We start from the raw sequence: 21233 nt of genomic DNA, 5'->3' as shown, positions 1-21233 counted from the left end.
TCACATAATTCATAAATAACATGAATATAACGACCCTATTTTCCTTCTATAATAAGGTCGCTACTACATGTGTGGTTTAGTTAAGAAACACGGACAAATAATTTTTAAAACATTTTAAACAAAAATCGATAGAACAATAACAACGAAAAATTACAAAATAGAAATAAACAATGCCTACAATAACATAAGATAGAAAAATACATCTATCCTAATTTCAGTCGTCCCAAGGCCAACCGCTACCTTGTCATCCATGCATGAGTGTCTTTCATTTACCTAAAAAGTAAGAATAACACGTGATTTCAGTATTTTAATAAATATTTCGTAAGTGGCTCTGCTATTGAGGTCAAGAAATGTATGCACAAGTAATTATGGATGAAACTATCTTTTAAAAAAAAAAAATCATTTCCTTTTTCTTCTTCGTATTTTATGGAATGATATTAATGTGTTGCAATTAGTTAGTTAGAAATTAAATCATAAGCATATCAAGAATGAGATCTTTAAGCACACTCGTAATAAGGAAGTGAAGCATTTTACTCGGCCGAGAATACAAAGAAATTGACCTATTTGAGTTCTAACCTTTTGAATTATGACTCATGCAACTTTTATAAACTTGTTAATTTTAACTAGTTTTTAAAGGGAGCGTCAATTTAACTATAACTTAATTAGACGGAATTCCTTCACCAGGGATTTAAATTTTTATCTATAATAATTTATTGCACNAAAAAAAAAAAAAAAAAAAAAAAAAAAAAAAAAAAAAAAAAAAAAAAAATTCAAGACTCTAATCATGTAAAATGTCTCTACGAAGTCTAACACATGAACCATTGTAAAATTTAGCGAAATAATTTGATAAAAGTTCAAAATTTAAAATTGATGTCATGGGTTCACAAGGTTGACATGGATTTCAAAGAACAAAATCGAAATTCATTAAGAATAAATTGGTGACACTAGCTTAAGCTCATCATGAAGTGGTCTTACTATAGGATATGTTAGAAATTGTATGCGTTACAATTTATGATGTATGAGTATATGATGATGTATAAGTTATGATGCTTGATGATGCACGTAATATATATATTTCGATGTATGACGTATTGATATACTTGATGTATGAGTTATGATGCTTGATGATGCACGTAAAATTTATTGCATGACGTTGTCTTAATATGTTGATGCTTTTCATATTAAGCATGTTGTATGATGATGAGTGCCATATTGCATCATGCTGATAGACCGACATAGGACACGACCCTAATAGCATGAAAATGATATTAATATAAATATCCAACGAGCATGTGTTACTTAATGTAACAAAGAGATGAGACTAGAGGGTTGTGTCAGAAGAGATGATAAGATGAAATTTAGAGGGACCTCTTGCATATTATATGTTCATAAGTATAGGGATACTTCCCCAGAGACGATAGTGCGGACGCGCATAGTATGATGATGAGGGTGTTCATGGGGAGCATGACACCAAGGGGTTTCGCTGACCTCCGGACGTTGCTACAGATTAGATTGACCAAAGAGGATCCAGGGGGTGTGTGAGCCCCCTGGGGATTCACACTCGCACGTGTGGGTCGTGTGTAGGGAAGTACAACACATTCATATTAGTCCGAGACTGGAGGCCACCCCTAGAGAATAGAGATAGGTCCCAAGAGCATGATTGCAAGTTTTGCATTTGCATGACCTCCTATAATGGTGCCACTTATTAAGTATTCTTCGAAATACTCCAGATGGGTGCCACATTATTTTTCAGGTAAAAGCAAGGTGCACTTGTACGGAGGACGGCGACATCATGAGTAGAGACTGTGGCACGTGCATAGGGTAGACTCATATTTAAATTCCTGGTCTGAGGTTAGAATAGGTTGTTTTGCATTTCATCGTTTTAAATTATTTTGTATTTGTTTTTGTTTTCTCTAAATTTCAGTATTTTGTATTTAAACATGTAAGACTGTGTTTTCCAGAGAAGAGGATATTTTAAATGTTTCCAACACTTATATTATAGATGATGTTTTCTTTTAAGAGTTATATTTCGGCATTAGAGATGAGTATGAGACGTTAGTAGCGACTCTGAGTATGTAAACATTTAGAGTCGTTACATTTGGTACTAGAGCTCTCAATTTTAGATTATGTAGACTAGCCTACTGTTGATATTTATGCCTAAAGCCTTGTAATTAATTATTTAGTTTCTAACAATAATTTTTATTATTTTATTTGTAATTTAATTATTATCATAATCCAAGGTTATTAGTGTAATCTTGAATAGTATGTGGTTGAAATACAAGAGGATCGTGTTCAAGTAATACCTAAAGAGTCTATAGTATATGGATAAGGTTGGGTGCCTTATCTTGGAAACACTATTGATACAACCCACTTTGTAATCGTTACAAATGATTTGATCCAAATCGTTCATGTGGAGACATGTAAGTGGGGGTATCCTATACAATGAGTTTGTATAAGACTGGACCAAGAAATATGTAATCACTCTTTATAAATCCGTTAATTGAGAAGATTAATATTTCACATGATGATCATATGCGACTCGATCTTAATTCTGAGTGAATTATGAACTTCTGCCTGTGAGGGCATGTCCTTTAATTTACATGGGTGAAAATGACTCTTTTTAGCCGATTCAATATGCCTAAGATTCTAAGACTTGATCAAATAGGGAGTTGGGAACATAATATCATGGGATGTAATTCACTCCTTCCCATATAAGGAAAGTAGATGAGTTGTTGTTTAAGTACTGATTTCCGGAATTGAACAATGGGGCCCACCCTCTGGCACAAGAGGGATTTGGTTTATGATTGGATCATAAACAAATTGTTCATTAGAGAATCTCGGTGGTACTTAAGATGAAAGATGTAATTAAAGAGGTAAAGTGGACTTTTGATCCAGTGTAACTATGAACAATTTGTGAAGGATTGACTTGCTTGTAATGATTATATCAATGACATAACTTGTCCTACACTGCATAAGAATGCAACTCTAGGTCTACAGTGGAGTCACCTATAGTTAATGAATGAAAATTGATTAATTAAAAAGTTAGTTAATTAATTTTATATGATTGAAGCTTATAATATGTAGGTCCACAAGGTCCCCTTTGTAATGACCCTAAATTTCTACCTACCTAGAGTCGCCACTAACCTCTCATCCTAATCTTAAATGCGAAATATAATTCTTAAATGCTCATAATAAGTACGAGAAAATTTAAAACTTGAGAATACATTAAACTGCTAGAAAAAACTGATAGACTTGACTTACGTGTTTCAAAACATCAGGTTGGAATTTAAAATAAGATAAAAACTATTACAAATCAAATAATTTAAATAAATGAAATGCAAACACCCTATGCGCGCCACAGTCTCTGATTACGATACCATCGTCAATACGGGCGCCATGCCTTTACCTGAAAAATAATATGGCACACGGCCTGAGTATTTCTTCGAAATACTCAGTAAGTGACCCGACTATAGGGGTCATGCTAATGCAAACACATGCAATCATGATTTAGGGACCTAATCTCTAAACATCATAATGGTGGCCTCCAGTCTTGGACAAATTGGATGTGTAGTACTTCCCTACACACGACTCACACGTACGAGTGTGAATCCCCATGGCGCTCGCACACCCCGTGGACAATCTGGTCAAGCTAATCTGTAGCGACGTCTGGAGGTCAGTGGAACCTCATAGTGTCATGCGTCTCATGAACACCCTCATCTGTGCGCATTCGCACTCGTGCACATTCGCACTCATCATCTCTAGGGGAAGTAATCCCATGCTTATGAACATACGATATGCATGAGTTCCCTCTAAATCCAATTATACGTCTCTTCTGAAAAAACTCCCTAGTCTCATCGCTTTGTTACACTATGTAACACATGCGCGTGGATATTATATTTATATTAAAACTTCTGTTCTTTCCAAAAAAAATTTATAGTTCTAGATTGGATATGAACCGCTTAGTATTTCTTCATTCATTCTCATCCAATCAAAGACAAAAAATATTTTTTTTATTGTTCAATGCTTTGATTTCTTGATTCATTCATTGTGAGGTAATTTAAATATTTCTTATCCATTTTTTCAATTAGTTTAAAGTTATTACCCCTTGTCAGTCTCAATATTGACTGAGGCTCTAATATCAGTCTTATTTGTTTTCGGTATATCTTTGTTTTTAATCTTAATTTGATGGTATCTTGATCGAAGATCTATTTTGAAAAATATTGTTACTTCTCGAAGATGGTCGAATAAGTTCTCGATGGTGGTAATGGGTATTTGTTCTTTATCGTTCTCTTGTTTAGTTCTCTGTAGTCAATGCACAGACGCATCAAACCGTCTTTCTTTTTAACAAACAACACTGGCGCACCCTAAGGAGATACACTAGGTCGAATGAAGCCTTTTATCTAATAAGTCTTGTAGTTGTAATTTAAGTTCTTTTAATTCTGCTCAGGCCATGCGGTATGGGTACCGTATCCAATGTTTTCTTTTTTCCTTTTGTGTCTAGTACATAGGCTAGAATCGCCCACCCCCTTGTTGTACCAGGCGTCTAACTTTCATCATATTATTTTTGGGTGGTGCCTATGCAAGTTCTTTTAAATTTAAATGTAATGGTATAAATACTACATCTTTCTTATGTCAGTCTATAACTAGCAAAGTTTTTAGCAAGCCAGTCCATTCCTAGAATGATGTCGAAATCCGTCATATCTACTACTTTTAGGTCTACTTTGATGGTTCGAACAGCTACTACTACTTGTCCGTCTTTTACTCTATTTTCAGTAACTAGGTCTGCTCCCGCTGGGGTATCGATCGACAACACATGTAATAAGGGTTCAACTATGAACCCTGCTTGACTAACAAAAGGCCAGGAAACAAAAGAATGGGTTGAACCCGAATTAAATAACGTTAATGCAAAGTGTCATAGTATGGAAAGCATACTTGTTACCACGGTGCTAGATGTTCCCGCATCCTTACTGGTTGTTGCATATGCCCTGGTCTGTGCACGAGTTTGCATGGAGGGTTCTCGAATAATCGGGCCTCTAGGGGGTTCCCTTGGGTTTCCCGTGTCTCTTACAGGGTAGAATCTGGCCAGGTGACCTGCACGACTGCACCTGTAACATACACCGAAGCCTGCCATACATCTGCCTCGATGTTGTTTCCTACATTCGCGATATAGGGGTTTTTCGCGTTTCGGTCCTGGGGTTCGGTCTACTAGGAGTGGGGCAGTTCGCCTGTCATGAGATCGAGGTCTCTGGGATGGCGGTTGGAATTTCTTCGGTCTGGCCTTGATGGGGCATTTCTTTCCTATGGCGACGGTTGACTCTGGATTTTTCTCTTCCTAAGGTTCCTCCAAGACCTTGGCCGTCCTCAACGTCGTAGGTTTTTGGGTTAAATGCCTCCACCATGCGGCAGGTTTTCGGGTTCAATCCCAACACAAATTTCTCCGTCTCCTTTTTCACAGTATCTAATAGTGACGGTGATAACCTCTTTAACCTCATAAATTCCTGGACATACTGATCTATGGTGCATTCGCCTTGAGTCAAGTAATTGAATTCTTGTTGTTTCTTATTCGGGTTTCCTTCGGATAACACTGTTTTAGGAAGGCTTCCTTAAATGTATCCCACGTCGTGATCCCCTCTCCTGGGTTGATATTCATTTTGTTATTCGTCCACCACACTTCTACATCCTTTTATAGCACATATGTCGTACAAGCTACTTTGTGGTCATCCGGACACCTCATTGATTCAAAGGTTGTTTCCATAGTTGCGATCCACATCTGAGTTGCCGTAGGATCTTCCTTTGAACCGACGAATGGACGAGGGTCATACCGTTTCAAGTTCCGTAACCAGTTTGCCCCTCTGTTCGATTGTAGATTGTTGGCTTGTTGTGTTGGCCATTATTGTGGCTTGCTGTGTGGCTATCATTGTTTGCATCATCGCCTGGAATGATTCCCACATTAATTGTATAGTGGAATCCAATACAGCCGTTGGTGCTACTGGAGGTGGTGCAGTTTGTGGGGGAGGTACAACTTGTGGAGGAAGTACAAGTTGTAGCGGGGGTTCCCTTGGTGGTGGTTCGAGTGCATAGGGTCCAGTTGTCGACCTTTCTTGGAAAGAGCTTCTTTCAGCTTCTCCTATTCCCCTTCTCCTAGTTGGGGTTTTCCCCTTCCTCTTCCACCTCTTCCGCGTTCTCTGATCGGCATGGTTTTAGAAACAAAAAATAATTCTATCTAAGTCTATTGTTTACTAATAATATTACTATGGTTGTACCTGACAGCAACGAGGCATTGATGATTGGACCGTGGAATATGTCAAGTCTGACCATGGAACATGCCAAGCCTACATCTAGCCTATAAGATCTATAACCTAGAGCTCTAATACCAACTATAACGACCCTGACCCACCGCTAGCAAATATTGTCCTCTTTGGATTTTCCCTTTCGGACTTCCCATCAAGGTTTTTAAAACGCGTTTGCTAAGGAAAAGTTTTCACACACTTGTAAATGGTGTTTCGTTCTCCTTCCAACCAATGTGGTTTCTCACATTGAATGTATCAATAATATAAAAATAATATTAAGAGATTTTATAACGGATAACTAAATAGCAAATATAAGAAGAATTTAGAGTTTAAAGAATATGAAAAATAATTGGAATTTTCTTCAAAATTTTCATATTTATCAATTAATGTAATTTATATAATGCATATTGTTGATACATTAGCACTCGTAATCTAAGTATAGATTTATATTTATCATTGTTCGACTTATATGATACTCATATTTATTATTATTATTATAATTTATTGGTTTTGCAAGTATACCTAATATTAACAACAATAAATTACAACTTATTAGCGAAAGTAATAATTGAATGCACACCAAAGTATTAAGGAAAAAATGTGAGAAAAAAAAAAAAAAAAAAAAAAACAGGGAAAGACGATGGATGAGGAACAGTTGAAAGTTGGTGATCAATCAAGAAAATCGCAACCGTCCGATGCAAGCAATGAAGACAAATAAACGGCTACAAGACAGTGAGATTAATAATTACGTACAGTTCATATTTATTTTTCCTTCTTCTTATTTCCGCCCCTCAACCAATCGTAGAGTGAGACCCGGAAACGGTCAAAATAAGGTTTAATTAATATATTTACACGTGGCATCATAATGGGCCCCACCACTTCTCACCTAGCGTGGTTGGTCGTCTTCCCACTTTCCTTGTTTCTCTATAAAAATCAGTATTTACTGACCTTTTTCTTCACCTAAGCAATACGCCATGGCCTTCTTCTACCTCCTCCTTCTCTCTTCCATAGCTCTCTCCGACGCCGCCGGATGGGTTGGAGTTAACTACGGTCGAATCGCCGATGACCTCCCTCCGCCGGAGAAAGTGGTTAAGCTTCTGAAAGACCAAGGAATCGACCGAATCAAGCTCTACGACACCGACTCCGCCGTCCTCACCGCCCTAGCCAACTCCAATATCTCCGTCGTTGTTGCACTTCCGAACGAGCTTCTCTCCTCCGCCGCCGCCGCCGCCGCCGCCGATTCTTCCTTCACTGACAACTGGGTCCAATCCAGCATCTCCCATTTCTATCCCAGCACCAAAATCGACGCCATCGCCGTCGGCAACGAGGTCTTCGTCGACCCAAACAACACCACCAAATTCCTCATCCCCGCCATGAAAAACGTCTACACCTCCCTCCAAAAATACAACCTCCATAACTCCATTAAAATCTCATCCCCCATTGCCCTAACCGCCCTCGCTTCCTCCTTCCCAACATCCTCCGGTTCCTTCAAACAAGACCTGATCGAGCCAGTCATCAAACCCATGCTCGCCTTCCTCCGCCAAACCCAATCCTATCTAATGGTTAACGCCTACCCTTTCTTCGCCTACGCCTCTAACTCCGACAAGATCTCTCTTGACTACGCTCTGTTCCGGGACAACCCCGGAGTTCTCGACTCCGGTAATGGGCTGAAATACTCCAGTCTTTTCGAGGCGCAAATCGACGCCGTTTTTGCTGCCATGTCGGCTCTTAAATACGACGACGTTAAGGTCGTGGTTACGGAAACTGGGTGGCCGTCCAAAGGGGATGAGAAGGACGTGGGAGCAAGTGGGGAGAATGCGGCGTCGTATAACGGCAATTTAGTGAAGAGAGTGCTGACGGGGCGTGGGACCCCTTTGAGACCTAATGACTCACTCAACGTCTTCCTCTTCGCTTTATTCAATGAGAATCGGAAACCGGGCCCCACTTCTGAGAGGAATTACGGTTTGTTTTACCCGAACCAGCAGCGCGTTTATGACATTCCTCTGACACGCGCCGACGTGGAGAGTGGATCTCCAACGATGGTGAATGGTGGTAGCAAAGCTCAAGTGCCGTCGTCGAAAGGGCAGACGTGGTGTGTAGCCAATGGGAAGACAGCGGCGGAGAAGCTACAGGCAGGGTTGGATTATGCGTGTGGAGAGGGAGGAGCTGATTGCCGTCCGATTCAACCAGGTTCCACGTGTTACAATCCGAACTCAGTGGAGGCACACGCTTCGTACGCTTTCAATAGCTATTACCAGAAGATGGCTCGTGCGTCTGGCACGTGTGACTTTGGAGGTGCTGCTTACGTCGTTAGTCAACCTCCACGTATGTATCTCTATTAAAATTTATTTGAAGAAATTAATTTTTGATTTTAAATAATAATAAAATGATTTTGTTTAAATGGTGCAGAGTACGGAAAATGCGAGTTTCCGACAGGGAATTGAGTTGGGACAGCTGCGGAAAGTGGTCGAAATCATCATCATTATCAGTATTTTAATTTCATTTAGTGAGATAAAACTGACTTTTTTTATTTGATGTTATTTTTTTTTTTAAATTTAGAATTATAATATATTATTTTGTATGTAATACTTGAATATTTAATATTAAAGTTATTAATGGGAATTTACCTGATCAACGGCGAGAAAAGCATTGATATTCATTTCATACTTTGGTTTCTTCGTAAACGATGGATTATTAGACGAACACGACTCTCTACAATGGTATAATATTATTCACTTTGAGCATAAAGTCTCGTAGCTTTACTTTGAGATTCTCCAAAAGGCTGCATACCAATAAAGAGAGTATACTTTGATTATGAACTCATGATCATTTCTTAAATTAATCGATCTGGGACACTTTCATCCAACAAGGATCAGCGGGCTCATATCGAAATCCGACAATAAGTCTGAAAACGTCTATCAAAATGAAAAATTGGAGTGTTCGTATCATTCGAGAATTCGATCCATTTAAGTTTGTTTGATCATCTACCCGACACCAACCCAACTGTAAAGGTTGAGTTTGTCCAACAAAATCACTATCCACTCCTATTTTTTCCTACAAATCATGGGCACCCCATGTAAAAGTCCAATCTAATCCAGCTACTTTTCTCCTCATAATGTGAAGTCCCCACCCACTTTCTTACCTTTTTTCCAAAGCCTTAAACATCAGAATTCAACTCATTGGGTTCACTTTTTAACTAAAACCAACAAATCCTCCATTTTTGGGAGAACCAAAGGGTTCGGTTGGTCACCCTATTTCATTTTTACATTTTGGGTACGTCAATTTTCCCTTTTTACCCTCTAGTAAAAAAGGGAAATAAAATTTATGAACTACGCAAATCCTCCTTCTATCCTTTCTCATTTATTCAAGTTTCCGTTTTTACTCATTATATCGTCGTTAGCCCTCACAGTTCTTAAACGTGTCTTTTAGGAAGAGATATCCACACCCTTACAAATAATGTTTCGTTTCTCTCTCTAACCAATGTGGAATCTGACACGAATAAACTACCGTTGAAACCTGAAATTTATATGAAGCTAATTTGAAGTAAAATCCACACGAAAGCAAGAATGAAGTATCGAAAAATGTTCGATTCCAAAGACCAATCGTGGGAGTAAAGTTGATTCATTAAAGGTCAAGCATGAGTTTTGAAGGAGAACCCACTAGAGAGAATGAATAGAGCTTTGAAAACATAAATCTCTAGGGTTTTGTTCTATTATCTTCTTTGGTTGAATTTGCTTTTATTTACCAACGACTTTGAGTGATTTTAACTCCATTTGATTGGTGTTGAAGATCCAGCAGGAGGGTCGGTTCAACCAAACCAGTTGACTTGTTCTATTGAATCGACCTCCAACGATTTAGTTGAACTAGATTTTATGTTTTGGTCTGATTTGTTCCCTATTTGTCTGCTTTTTTTAATTGAATTTCGATGGTGTTAGGGCCTATTAAAGGGGTTTCGAGAAATTTGGAGGTGTGGAAGTACCAATTCGAGCTAAAATATCCAAATTCGACCATGTAAGTAACTATTCAGAACATTTTTGAGCCTATACTTATAGGATTGAGCTGGAACGGGTGGAATTGAATTATGATGATGATTTGGAATTATGAGATGATAGGATTACATTCATATGAAATGGTTAAGAATTTGCTAGCTTATCTTTAACCATCGGCTATGAAAATGAGGTTCTCTTAGTATGTTAGGTTTTGTTTTATATGAATGATATGACGTCGAAACAAGAGTTTTTTAGATTATTCTTAACTGGGAACCGTGAAGAAAGGGTTAACATTTGTATTCGACGATGGTAGGTGAACTCTAAGAAACTAGATTATCTGAAAACGATAAGCTCCAAGGGGATTGATAATGAAGAATGATTGTAGAGAATAGTAGAATGCTAACTAGAATGCTCGAAGACCCCGAGTAATCAGATAAGCACCAAAGAGTTGTATGGTAAGGACCAATGAATGGACTAAGCTCCAAGGAGCTAGGTTAGGGGAAATGATAGAGTTCTTATGGGCTAGACTATGAAAAACAAATGGATCTTCGAGGAGCTAGATTATAAGCATCGATAAGTTCCAAGGAATTAGCCTATGAGAAACGATAAACTTCTAGAAGTTAGATTATGATAAAATAATGGATCTTTGAGAAGCTAGAACCTTACGATGAGCTTGACAAAGCTAATAGAACATAGTTACTAGCTTATAAAAAGCTTATGACTTAGAAGACATGATATTTAAGTATGGAATAAGATTTAAGAAGGATATAATGTAACGACCCCAGTGTTCTACTAACCTAAAGTCGCTACCATATGCATGATATAACTTCTTGTGCAGAAATATTCATTTAAAACGACTTCATAAATAATACCATAGACTTGGATGTTTAAGAAGAAGGTCTTAAAAATAATAAAAAAGAAATATTAAAATAAACCTAGTCAATAAAAAAATAGAAATGTCCTATACTAACCTAAGATCTACACAATTAAATGCAACTACCCTATACACGTGTAATGGTCTTTAATTCCGATGCCGCCATTAATTGTACAGAGGTGCCTTGACTTTACCGGAAATATAGAGGTAGCACATGACTTAGTACTTTAAGAAATAATCGGTAAGTGACCTCACTAATAGGGACAAAGAATGCAAACACATGCAATCATGATTAGGGACCTATCATTTAAAATAATTATCGAGGTGGCCTCTAGTCCGGACAAATTAGATATATAGTACTTCCTTACACACGACCCACACGTGCAAGCGTGAGCCCACAAGGTGGGCTAGCACACCCCTTGCACCTGCATGGTTGGGCTAGTTGACTATAGCCGAACGTCCAGAGGTACAACAAACCCTTGAATATCATGCAAGACATGATGAATCATCATCATCACCATCGTAGTGTACACGTTCGTACTCATCATAAAAGGAAAAGTATCTTGATATAAATGAAAATACAATATGCATGAGATATCTATACTTTTGATCTTAAATCATTCATGTGACACAATCTCATACATCATTCACATATTATGTTAGGTAACATGCATGTATAAGCTTTCATACATTCATAATTTATAACATCACTTAAGAGTTGTGTATCAGAAAACTCTTCATCATTATGCAACATGACATCTCATACAAGCACATCATCATCACATGAGATATCATCCTACTATGTTATATCATCATCACACATCTCATGTCATCATATCATAATATAATCATCCTAACATATCATATCATCATAGTCTAACACATCATCATAACATCATAGCATCATTGTAACACATCATAATAGCATATCATAGCAAATCATATCACCCTAACACATCATAATATCATATCAACATACATGACATGTGCAAGGACCACTAGGCACGTGTCATCATACATAAGAAAAGTCTTTCGACCAAATCAATAGTAGGACTACTTGGTTGGCCCTACTCTGAAGATTTCCTTTTAACTTAGCTAGCTTTCACCCTTTGAATTCGTTTTTTGTTTATGCCAAGGCTTCACTTATTTGAATATTTACTCCGTAGCTTTAGTAAAAGTCGAATTCCTAACTTAATTTAATTTAGTACTATGAAAAATGGCCCCTAATGACGATAATTGCCTTAAACAAGGTCAAATTCAGCTTTGGGAGGGTCCAAAACGTAGTAATTGATGTCGAAAATATCAAAGCGAGTCGAATAAGCTGAATTTGAGCTGTGGAGCCGCCGAGCTGTAAAGGAAGCCGAGCCAAGCTGAACAAGCCGAGTAGTCGAGCCAAGTTGGAGCATGCGCGGGTCGCATTTTTAGACTGCATGCGTTTGGGCTGCAAACTTACAGATGGGCTTAATGAGCTGCTGGGCCGAGAGCGTCGTTGGGTCATGGATTACGTCTACGCCACGGGTTGCTAGGTATGTGTAATACACGACGGTTAAAAAGAAATAAATAATAATATTAAAAAATAGAAAGAAAAAGAAAACACGTTTTGTTGCAGCTCCATACGCTGCTCGCCGCCGACAAGTACAAACAAGTCTCAGGCGGCGAACGACAGCGCTGAACCTGTTACCAGTGCGTCAGTTGAGGTAAGGGTTCGTGGGTGTTCGAAATCTTACAAATCTCATGTACATAGCTTACTTTTTCGTGGACACTAAGGAAGAATCAGACCATTATTTTCAGCTTGCTGAGATGTAGGAGGTTGGAGAAGAGGTTGCAGAAAAAACCGAGGCGAAACAAAGAGAGAGGCTATGGCGAGCACGCAGAGTTGAGCGAAACGGAGAGGAGAATTTGAGCTAGAATGAGTTGACTTGACACATTAAATGTGATTATGTATGTCTACTGAAATGAGTATACGATGACTTATGAATTGAAATTCATGACTTAGTATCTATGTTTAGATTGCTATGATATGTCTCTATTTCATATGTTTATTATGTATGAGGTTATACGGGACAGTTAGGGATTCGCTAACTAACTCCTAACTGCGAACTTGACTCGATTGTTAGGGATCCATATAACTATAGAACTGGCTTTACGATTTATGATTGTAACATGCAAGGACTACCCCAAAATTTGCTAGTTAGCTTTATGTAGTGAGCCTGTCGAGCGGCAGAGGTCCATAACGGTACCTTATGAGTTGATTATGACTATAGTTCATGCATGTGATTTATGCGGTTATATGGGGTTGGTAGGGGTTCGCCAACTAGCCTCTCACCGTAAACCTGACTGGATTGTTAGGGGTCCAAATAACTATATAACTTATATATGATGTCTTATGATATATGATTCGTGCACTGTGGGGACCATTAGGAAGTTTTCCCATTAGCTTCCTTTTGGTGAACCTGTCGCAAGTGACCGGGATCTACAGTTGCACATTAAGGTTGGTCGAGCCTTAACATGCATGAACCCTATCAGATCTGTACCGAGGTCAAGCCTCGAGGACTCTAAGATATGATAATGATTAGAGACTAGTAGAAATGACAAACTGGGAGACCTAAAGAACATAAGAATATTTTGAGGGCTGGCGGTCCAGATGGGACCGAAAACCAAAGAAATAGAATGAGTAAACCTAGGGTGTAGCCTAGGAAATGCCTACTTTGGAGAAATAAACCTCCCTAATGAGAATAAGACACCGAACAAACTAACTAAGGCTAATAAAACTCGATAATGAACTATGAACTACTAGCACGCCGCTTACTAGATATATATTATATACTCATCCCTGCTACTTTTCTTTCAAATAGTCTTGATGGAGAGGACGAGGTAGCGGCACACACGAGTTATGGGTATGGTGTTTTGGGCTAGATCGGGGTTTTGTCTCTTATTAATATGTTTTACTTATGAACCCTTCATGTTTGGTTTGTATTCATGGATTTATGAACTACTAGTGTCATGTCCTTTTGTGTTAAGAATGAGAAATAGAAATAAAATTGGGATCGAAAGTATGATCTTCATTCATGTTTACCACGTTTAAATAGGATACAAACTATCAACTAATACCTAAAAATAGAAAAAATATATATCTAACTAAATCTGGTAAATAAATAAAATATACGGTTAATCAAATCTATACTAACAACTCCCTAAATATGTGAGATATATTCTAACTAATTATCACCGCAAAATATCCTCTTAATACTCCCCCTCAAGTTGGAGAGTGTATGTCGATCACACCCAACTTGTCCTTCAAAAAGTCAAATTGCTGTCTTCCCAAAGCTTTAGTAAAAACATCTGCCAATTGCATTTTGGTCGAAACATAATACGGTTTGATGATTCCAGCTTGTAACTTTTCTCGAACTATATGACAATCTATTTCAATGTGTTTCGTACGTTCATGAAAAACTGGATTGGCTGCTATATGTAATGCTGCTTGATTATCACAATATAATAATGCTGGTTCGGACAGTGGAACATTCAAGTCTTGAAGAATGTATCTTAACCAAGTTAACTCTAAACAAGTATTTGCCATAGCTCGATACTCGGCTTCTGCTGATGATCTGGACACATTAGTCTGCTTTTTAGACTTCCAAGAAATAATTGAATTTCCGAGGAAAATGCAGAACCCAGAAATAGATCGTCTGGAAGTTCGACAACCACCCCAGTCAGAATCGCAATATGCCTGTAATCTTAAATTGTTTTCAGATGGCAGTAGAAGTCCTTGACCAGGAGTGCCTTTGATGTACCTCAGAACTCGAAGAGCTGCCTCCCAATGTGGTTTTCTTGGTTCATGCATAAATTGGCTAAGCATACGAACTGAATAAGCTATGTCAGGCATAGTGACGGTCAAATATATTAATCTGCCAATCAACCGTCTGTATTTACTTGGATCATTCAACTTCTCTCCTTCAGTTAAAGAAAGTTTCAGATTTTGCTCCATAGGAAATTTGTCTGGACGTGCTCCTGTAAGACCTGTGTCTTGAAGGATGTCTAGAGTATACTTCCTTTGAGACATAAAAATTCCTTTTCTAGATCGAGAAAATTCAATGCCTAGAAAATATTTCAAATTTCCTAAATCTTTGATAAGAAATTTCTGGAGTAAACTAGTCTTGAGATATTGAATTTCTTCGAGATCATTGCCTGTCAACAGAATACCATCAACATAGGTTAGAACTGCAGTGAAAGAAGTACCTTTACTCTTAGTAAACAAAGAGTAATCTGCTTTGGACTGAGTGTAGCCTGCATTTTTGTATAGTTGTAGAAAATATAGAGAACCAATTGCGAGAAGCCTGTTTTAATCCATAAAGAGATTTATGGAGCCGACATACTGTATTCTCCCCCTGTCGGCGAAGACCTGGTGGTAAAGACATATAAACTTCCTCGTCTAGATTACCATGGAGAAAGGCATTTTGAACATCCAACTGATGGGTGAACCATTTTCGAGCAGCAGCAACAGTGAGTAAGCAACGAAGTGTAGTAAGTTTCGCTGTAGGGGAAAATGTTTCTGTGTAATCAATACCTTCAACCTGAGTGTATCCCTTTGCTACTAGTCGAGCTTTATAACGTTCAACAGAACCATCAGAGTTGTATTTAATTTTGTACACCCAACGACAACCAATAGCTTTGTATAGTTGTAGAAAATATGGAGAACCAATTGCGAGAAACCTGTTTTAATCCATAAAGAGATTTATGGAGACGACATACTGTATTCTCCCCCTGTCGGCGAAGACCTAGTGGTAAAGACATATAAACTTCCTCGTCTAGATTACCATGGAGAAAGGCATTTTGAACATCCAACTGATGGGTGAACCATTTTCGAGCATCAGAAACAGTGAGTAAGCAACGAAGTGTAGTAAGTTTCGCTGTAGGGGAAAATGTTTCTGTGTAATCAATACCTTCAACCTGAGTGTATCCCTTTGCTACTAGTCGAGCTTTATAACGTTCAACAGAACCATCAGAGTTGTATTTAATTTTGTACACCCAACGACAACCAATAGCTTTATGACCAAGTGGTAGAGGAACGAGAGACCATGTATGATTACGTTCCAAAGCTGCAATTTCATCATTCATAGCCTGCTGCCATAACGGGTCGCCAACTGCCTCGTCATAGGTTTTAGGTTCTGTCTGGGATGTAATAAGAGCTAGAAAAGCACGTTGAGTAGGAGAAAAACGAGAGAATGAAAGGTAATGATGAAGGGGATACCTGGTGCCAGTGCCGGGACTTGAGCTAGAGGTTAAATGATTGGCTCCAGAAGACATCTCATAATCCTTATGCCAAGCTGGAGGCTGTTTAGTACGAGTAGAACGTCGAAGTGGAGCTGATGTATCAGGTGGGATAGGATTGGAATTAGTGGGCGAATCTGGAGAAGGTGGAGGAGACGACGGAGTAGGAGGTGAAGGAATAGAAGGTGGAGGATGGATGTTTGAGTAGGATGGATCATGAAGTGGTACAACAGGAGTCGAAGGAGCTAATGTCGAAGTTTGTGAAGCTGATGAAAAAGGAAAATCATCTTCACAAAATTTGACATCACGGCTGATAAAGAATTTGTGAGATTGCATGTCATACAACTTGTAACCTTTATGACCACAAGGATATCCTACGAAAACACAAGGAGTTGCCCTAGGTTCAAATTTTTGCTTAGGATGTACTATAGTTGCATAACATTTACAACCAAAAACTTTAAGATGATGAAATGTAGGTGGTCGTTTGTAGAGTGCTTCAAAGGGTGTCTTGTTAGATAATAATGGTGATGGCGTTCTATTTATAAGATAAACAGCCGTTAAAATGCACTCTCCCCAAAAATTAAGTGGAACCTGTGACTGAAAAAGAAGAGACCTAGCTACATTTAGGATATGGCGATGCTTGCGTTCTACGACTCCATTTTGTTGTGGAGTATAGACACAAGTGCGCTGAAATTCAATACCACAAGAAGTAAAGAATGGTTGCAAAGATAGGAACTCAGTCCCATTGTCTGATCGAACTATCTTGATAGTAGTATGAAATTGAGTTTGAACGAATTTAACAAAGTTCATTAACAAATGATGTACTTCTGACTTATGTTGCATTAAAAAAACCCAAGTACATCGAGTAAAATCATCAACAATAGTGAGAAAAAAACGCAAACCAGAATGGGTAGGAATTTTATGTGGTCCCCAAACATCACAATGTATCAGATCAAAGGCAGAATGGGTTGTTATTGAACTTCTTGGGAAAGACAACCTAGTTTGTTTTGCTAACGGGCAGATACTACAATTATGAGAATAACTCGCATTATTAAGATGCAATTGATCAGCTAGAAATTTAAAACGAGAAAAAGAAGGATGACCTAGGCGTAAATGCCACAAATCAGATGACTGAGATACTTGATGAGCTGAAGATTTGATTGGAGATGAAGAAATATGATAGCGACCTCCAAATTGTTTACCCAAGCCAATCATCTTCCCCGTAGCCAAGTCCTGCATAACACAAGAATCAGGATAGAAGGTGACATAACATTTTAAGTTATTGGTAAGTTTGCTGATCGACATTAGGTTTAAATTGAATCAAGGCACACATAAAACGTTGTTTAATTTAAGGTTAGGGCTAAGGGAAATATTGCCCGTATGTGACACACATGTTGTCTCTCCATTACGCAAATTTATTGTAGACATGATGGCAGCCTTTGGTTCAGTCATAACAGAAGATTTTGATACTATATGATCCGTAGCTCCACTATCGAGAATCCATGAATTAGAACTTGCAGAGTTAATAGATAATGTAGATATGGGAAACAAACCTGCAACATTCATGTGATTGTCAGAATTACCAGAAGGGTGATGATTGATTGCAGATAAGGCTTGTGCTATTTGTCGTAATTGCTCACAAGAAAAAGTTGGAATGAAATTAGGGGTCTGTTCTTCTGTATTCAACTGTGAAACATCGGCCATATTTGCAAATAGTCGATATCCACGATTATTGTGTTGATTGACTTGTCTTGTCCTTCCAGAATTATTTTTCTGTCGACACCGATCTTCTGTATGGCCCCTTCTATCTCAAAATTTACAGTGAAACTTAAGAATTCGACACTCATTGATTGTATGACCACTTTTATTGCAGTGTTCACACAATTTGTCCTTGGTGAGTTTTGAATATATTGTTTTCTTCTACACTACTGATGCAATCGAGAAATTCTCAGTAGGTTCAGAAGTTACCTGACGCTGCATCTCTTCTTGTACAAGTAATGAATAGGCTTGCCTCACATTAGGTAATGGAGACATCATCAATATGTTAGATCTCACCATTTTATAAGACTCATTGAGCCCCATGAGCAATTGCATCAACTTGTCTGCTTCGCGTTGATCAATATGTATTTGACGTTGATTACAGGTAAATGATGTGCGGTACGCTTCAAGTTCATCCCAGAGTGCTTTGAGCTTGGTGAAATATGTTGACAGTGCCATGGTTCCTTGTGACCTCGTTGCTATCGAGTTTTGTATTTGAAAAATTGCTGGAGCATTCTTTTGTGAGAATTGATCGTGAAGATCAACCCACACTTGATGAGCTGTCTTGGCGTGAATAATGCCCTTATCGATATCTACTTCAACGGAATGAGTTAACCAAGATATTATCATACTGTTGCACTGATTCCAAAGTTCAAATTCGGTTGAATTTGCATCTTGGGACGGTTCCTCAATTGTGCCATCAATGAAGCCAATTTTCTTCTTGGCAGTAAGAGCATGCATAACTGATTTACTCCTTGTTCCGTCATATATCGAAAATATGATATTCATTCAGGTTTACACGTTCAAATGGTCGATATTCATTCAGGTTTACACGTTCAAATGGGATACAAAAAAATATATAACTAACTAAATCTTGTAAATAAATAAAATATATGGTTAATCAAATCTATACTAACTAATTATTAAAATATATCTCCAAAATATCCTCCTTGTTCCGTCATATGCATCGGCTACCGCCATCCTATAAGCTCCTTGTTCCGTCATATATGCATCGGCTACCGCCATCCTATAAGCTCCTTGTTCCGTCATATGCATCGGCTACCGCCATCCTATAAGCTCTTTGTTCCGTCATATGCATTGGCTACCGCCATCCTATAAGCTCCTTATTCCATCATATGCATCGGCTACCGCCATCCTATAAGCTCTTATCTTTTGTGGAATTCATCAAATATACTAGATTGCTTTCTTTACTTACAAAGAGTCCTCTCTCTATATGTGCTTGTGGACATTACTCTCTATATTTTTTCTTTTTCTCTCGTACCCACCTTATACATAATATGTTAAATTAACTCATATTTAAAAAAATAATTTCTCTCTTTTGAAGATGCAGGGTATCAATCCCCGTACCTCTCCCATGCTAAACGAGCACTCTATCATCTAAGCTACATCCCCACAATCATTGCATCACAAAACCCTAAATTTCCCGTCATCAATAATAGTGAAAATGAAAAATATTGCTACCCAGCCTATAAGGAAAAATTGAAAAGAAATAATATATTTAATAATAGATAGTCTTATTTTTGGAGATGCGGGGTATCGATCCCCGTACCTCTCACATGCAAAGCGAGCGCTCTACCATCTGAGCTACATCCCCATGATTTTTACATCATAAAACCCTAAATGTCCCATCATCAATAAAAATGAAAATAAAAAAATATCAAAATATTAACAACAAATAGTTTGGTTTGGTGATGCGGGGCATCGATAATTGTTAAAATGAAAAATATAATAACAAATTAAATACTTTCTTTTGGAGATGCGGGTTATCAATCCCCGTACAACTTGCATGCAAAGCAAGCGCTCTACCATCTAAGCTACATCTCCACAATTTTTACGTCACAAAACCCTAAACGTCTCATCATGAATAATAGTGAAAATGAAAAAATATCGCTACTCATTATGTCATAAATAAAGAAATATTGAATAGAAATAAAATAGTAATAACGAATAGTTTCTTTTGGAGATGCAAGTTATCGATCCCCGTATCTCTCGCATGCTTTGTTTATGCATGGTATCGATCCCATGATTTTACATAAAAAAACTCTAAACTTCCCGTCATCAATGATATTGAAAATGAAAAACTATCCCCACTCATTATGTCGTAAATATGGAAAATTTAAAATAACTAATATATTTAGTAATCGTTTCCTTTGTTGATGCATGATATCGATCCCAGTACTTCTCACATTTGATGCAAACGCTCTACCATCTAAGCTATATTCTCAAAATTCTTATGTCACAAAATCCTAAACATCTCGTCATCAATACTAAGGAAAAAAAAAAAATAACGCTATTCATTATGTCATAAATAAGGAAAAATTGAATAGAAATAAAATAGTAATAACGAATAGTTTCTTTTGGAGATATGGGGTATCGATCCGATCCCCGTTCCTCTCGTATGCTAAGCAAGCAATCTACCATCTAAGCTACATTCCCACAATACTTATATCAGAAAACCCTAAATGTCCCGTCATCAATTCTAGTGAAAATGAAAAAATATCTCCGCTAATTATGTCATAAATAAGGAAAGGTTGAATAGAAGTAAAATATTAATAACAAATAGTTTCTTTTGGAGATGGGGATATCCCTTTGCCTCTCACATGATAAATGAGCTCTACCATCTAACTACATCCCCACAATTCTTGCATCATAAAACCCTAAATTTCCCATCTAAACTACATCCCGAGCTACATCCCCACATCATAAAACCCTAAATTTCCCATCTAAGCTACATCTCCAGCTACATCCCCACAATTCTACAATTCTTGCATCATACAACCCTAAATTTCCCATCATCAATAATAGTGAAAATGAAGAAAATCTAGAGATGCAGGGTATCAATCCCCATAACTCTCACATGCAAAGCGAGTGCTCTACCATCTAAGCTATATCCCCACAATTCTTATGTCACAAAGTCCTAAACATCTCGTCATCTGAAAATGAAAAACTATCCCGGCTCATTATGTCCTAAATAAGAAAAAATTGAAAAGAAATAATATATTTAGTAATCGATTCAATTGGAGATGCAAG

The 21233-nt window shown here is 37.8% G+C and overlaps 1 protein-coding gene and 1 non-coding gene across 2 annotated transcripts; one reads left to right on the top strand and one right to left on the bottom strand.

Moving 5' to 3' along the window:
• Positions 1–7263: 7263 nt before the first annotated feature.
• LOC111809766 (glucan endo-1,3-beta-glucosidase 13-like) lies at positions 7264–8925 on the top strand. Its single transcript, XM_023696184.1, has 2 exons — positions 7264–8615; positions 8700–8925. Exons 1-2 carry the CDS (start codon positions 7265–7267, stop codon positions 8732–8734), a joined length of 1386 nt encoding a protein of 461 aa, XP_023551952.1. The 5' UTR covers position 7264; the 3' UTR covers positions 8735–8925.
• A 10799-nt stretch (positions 8926–19724) lies between these two features.
• Positions 19725–19797, bottom strand: TRNAA-UGC. Its single transcript has one exon. It is a non-coding gene; the product is annotated as a tRNA-Ala (tRNA).
• Between the last annotated feature and the right edge of the window lie 1436 nt (positions 19798–21233).

The sequence above is a fragment of the Cucurbita pepo genome, chromosome LG14 (genome assembly GCF_002806865.2).
Source record: "Cucurbita pepo subsp. pepo cultivar mu-cu-16 chromosome LG14, ASM280686v2, whole genome shotgun sequence".
Lineage (NCBI taxonomy): Eukaryota > Viridiplantae > Streptophyta > Magnoliopsida > Cucurbitales > Cucurbitaceae > Cucurbita > Cucurbita pepo.
The sequence above is the reverse complement of the archived record's forward strand: the minus strand, read 5'-3'. Positions and strand labels throughout refer to the sequence as shown.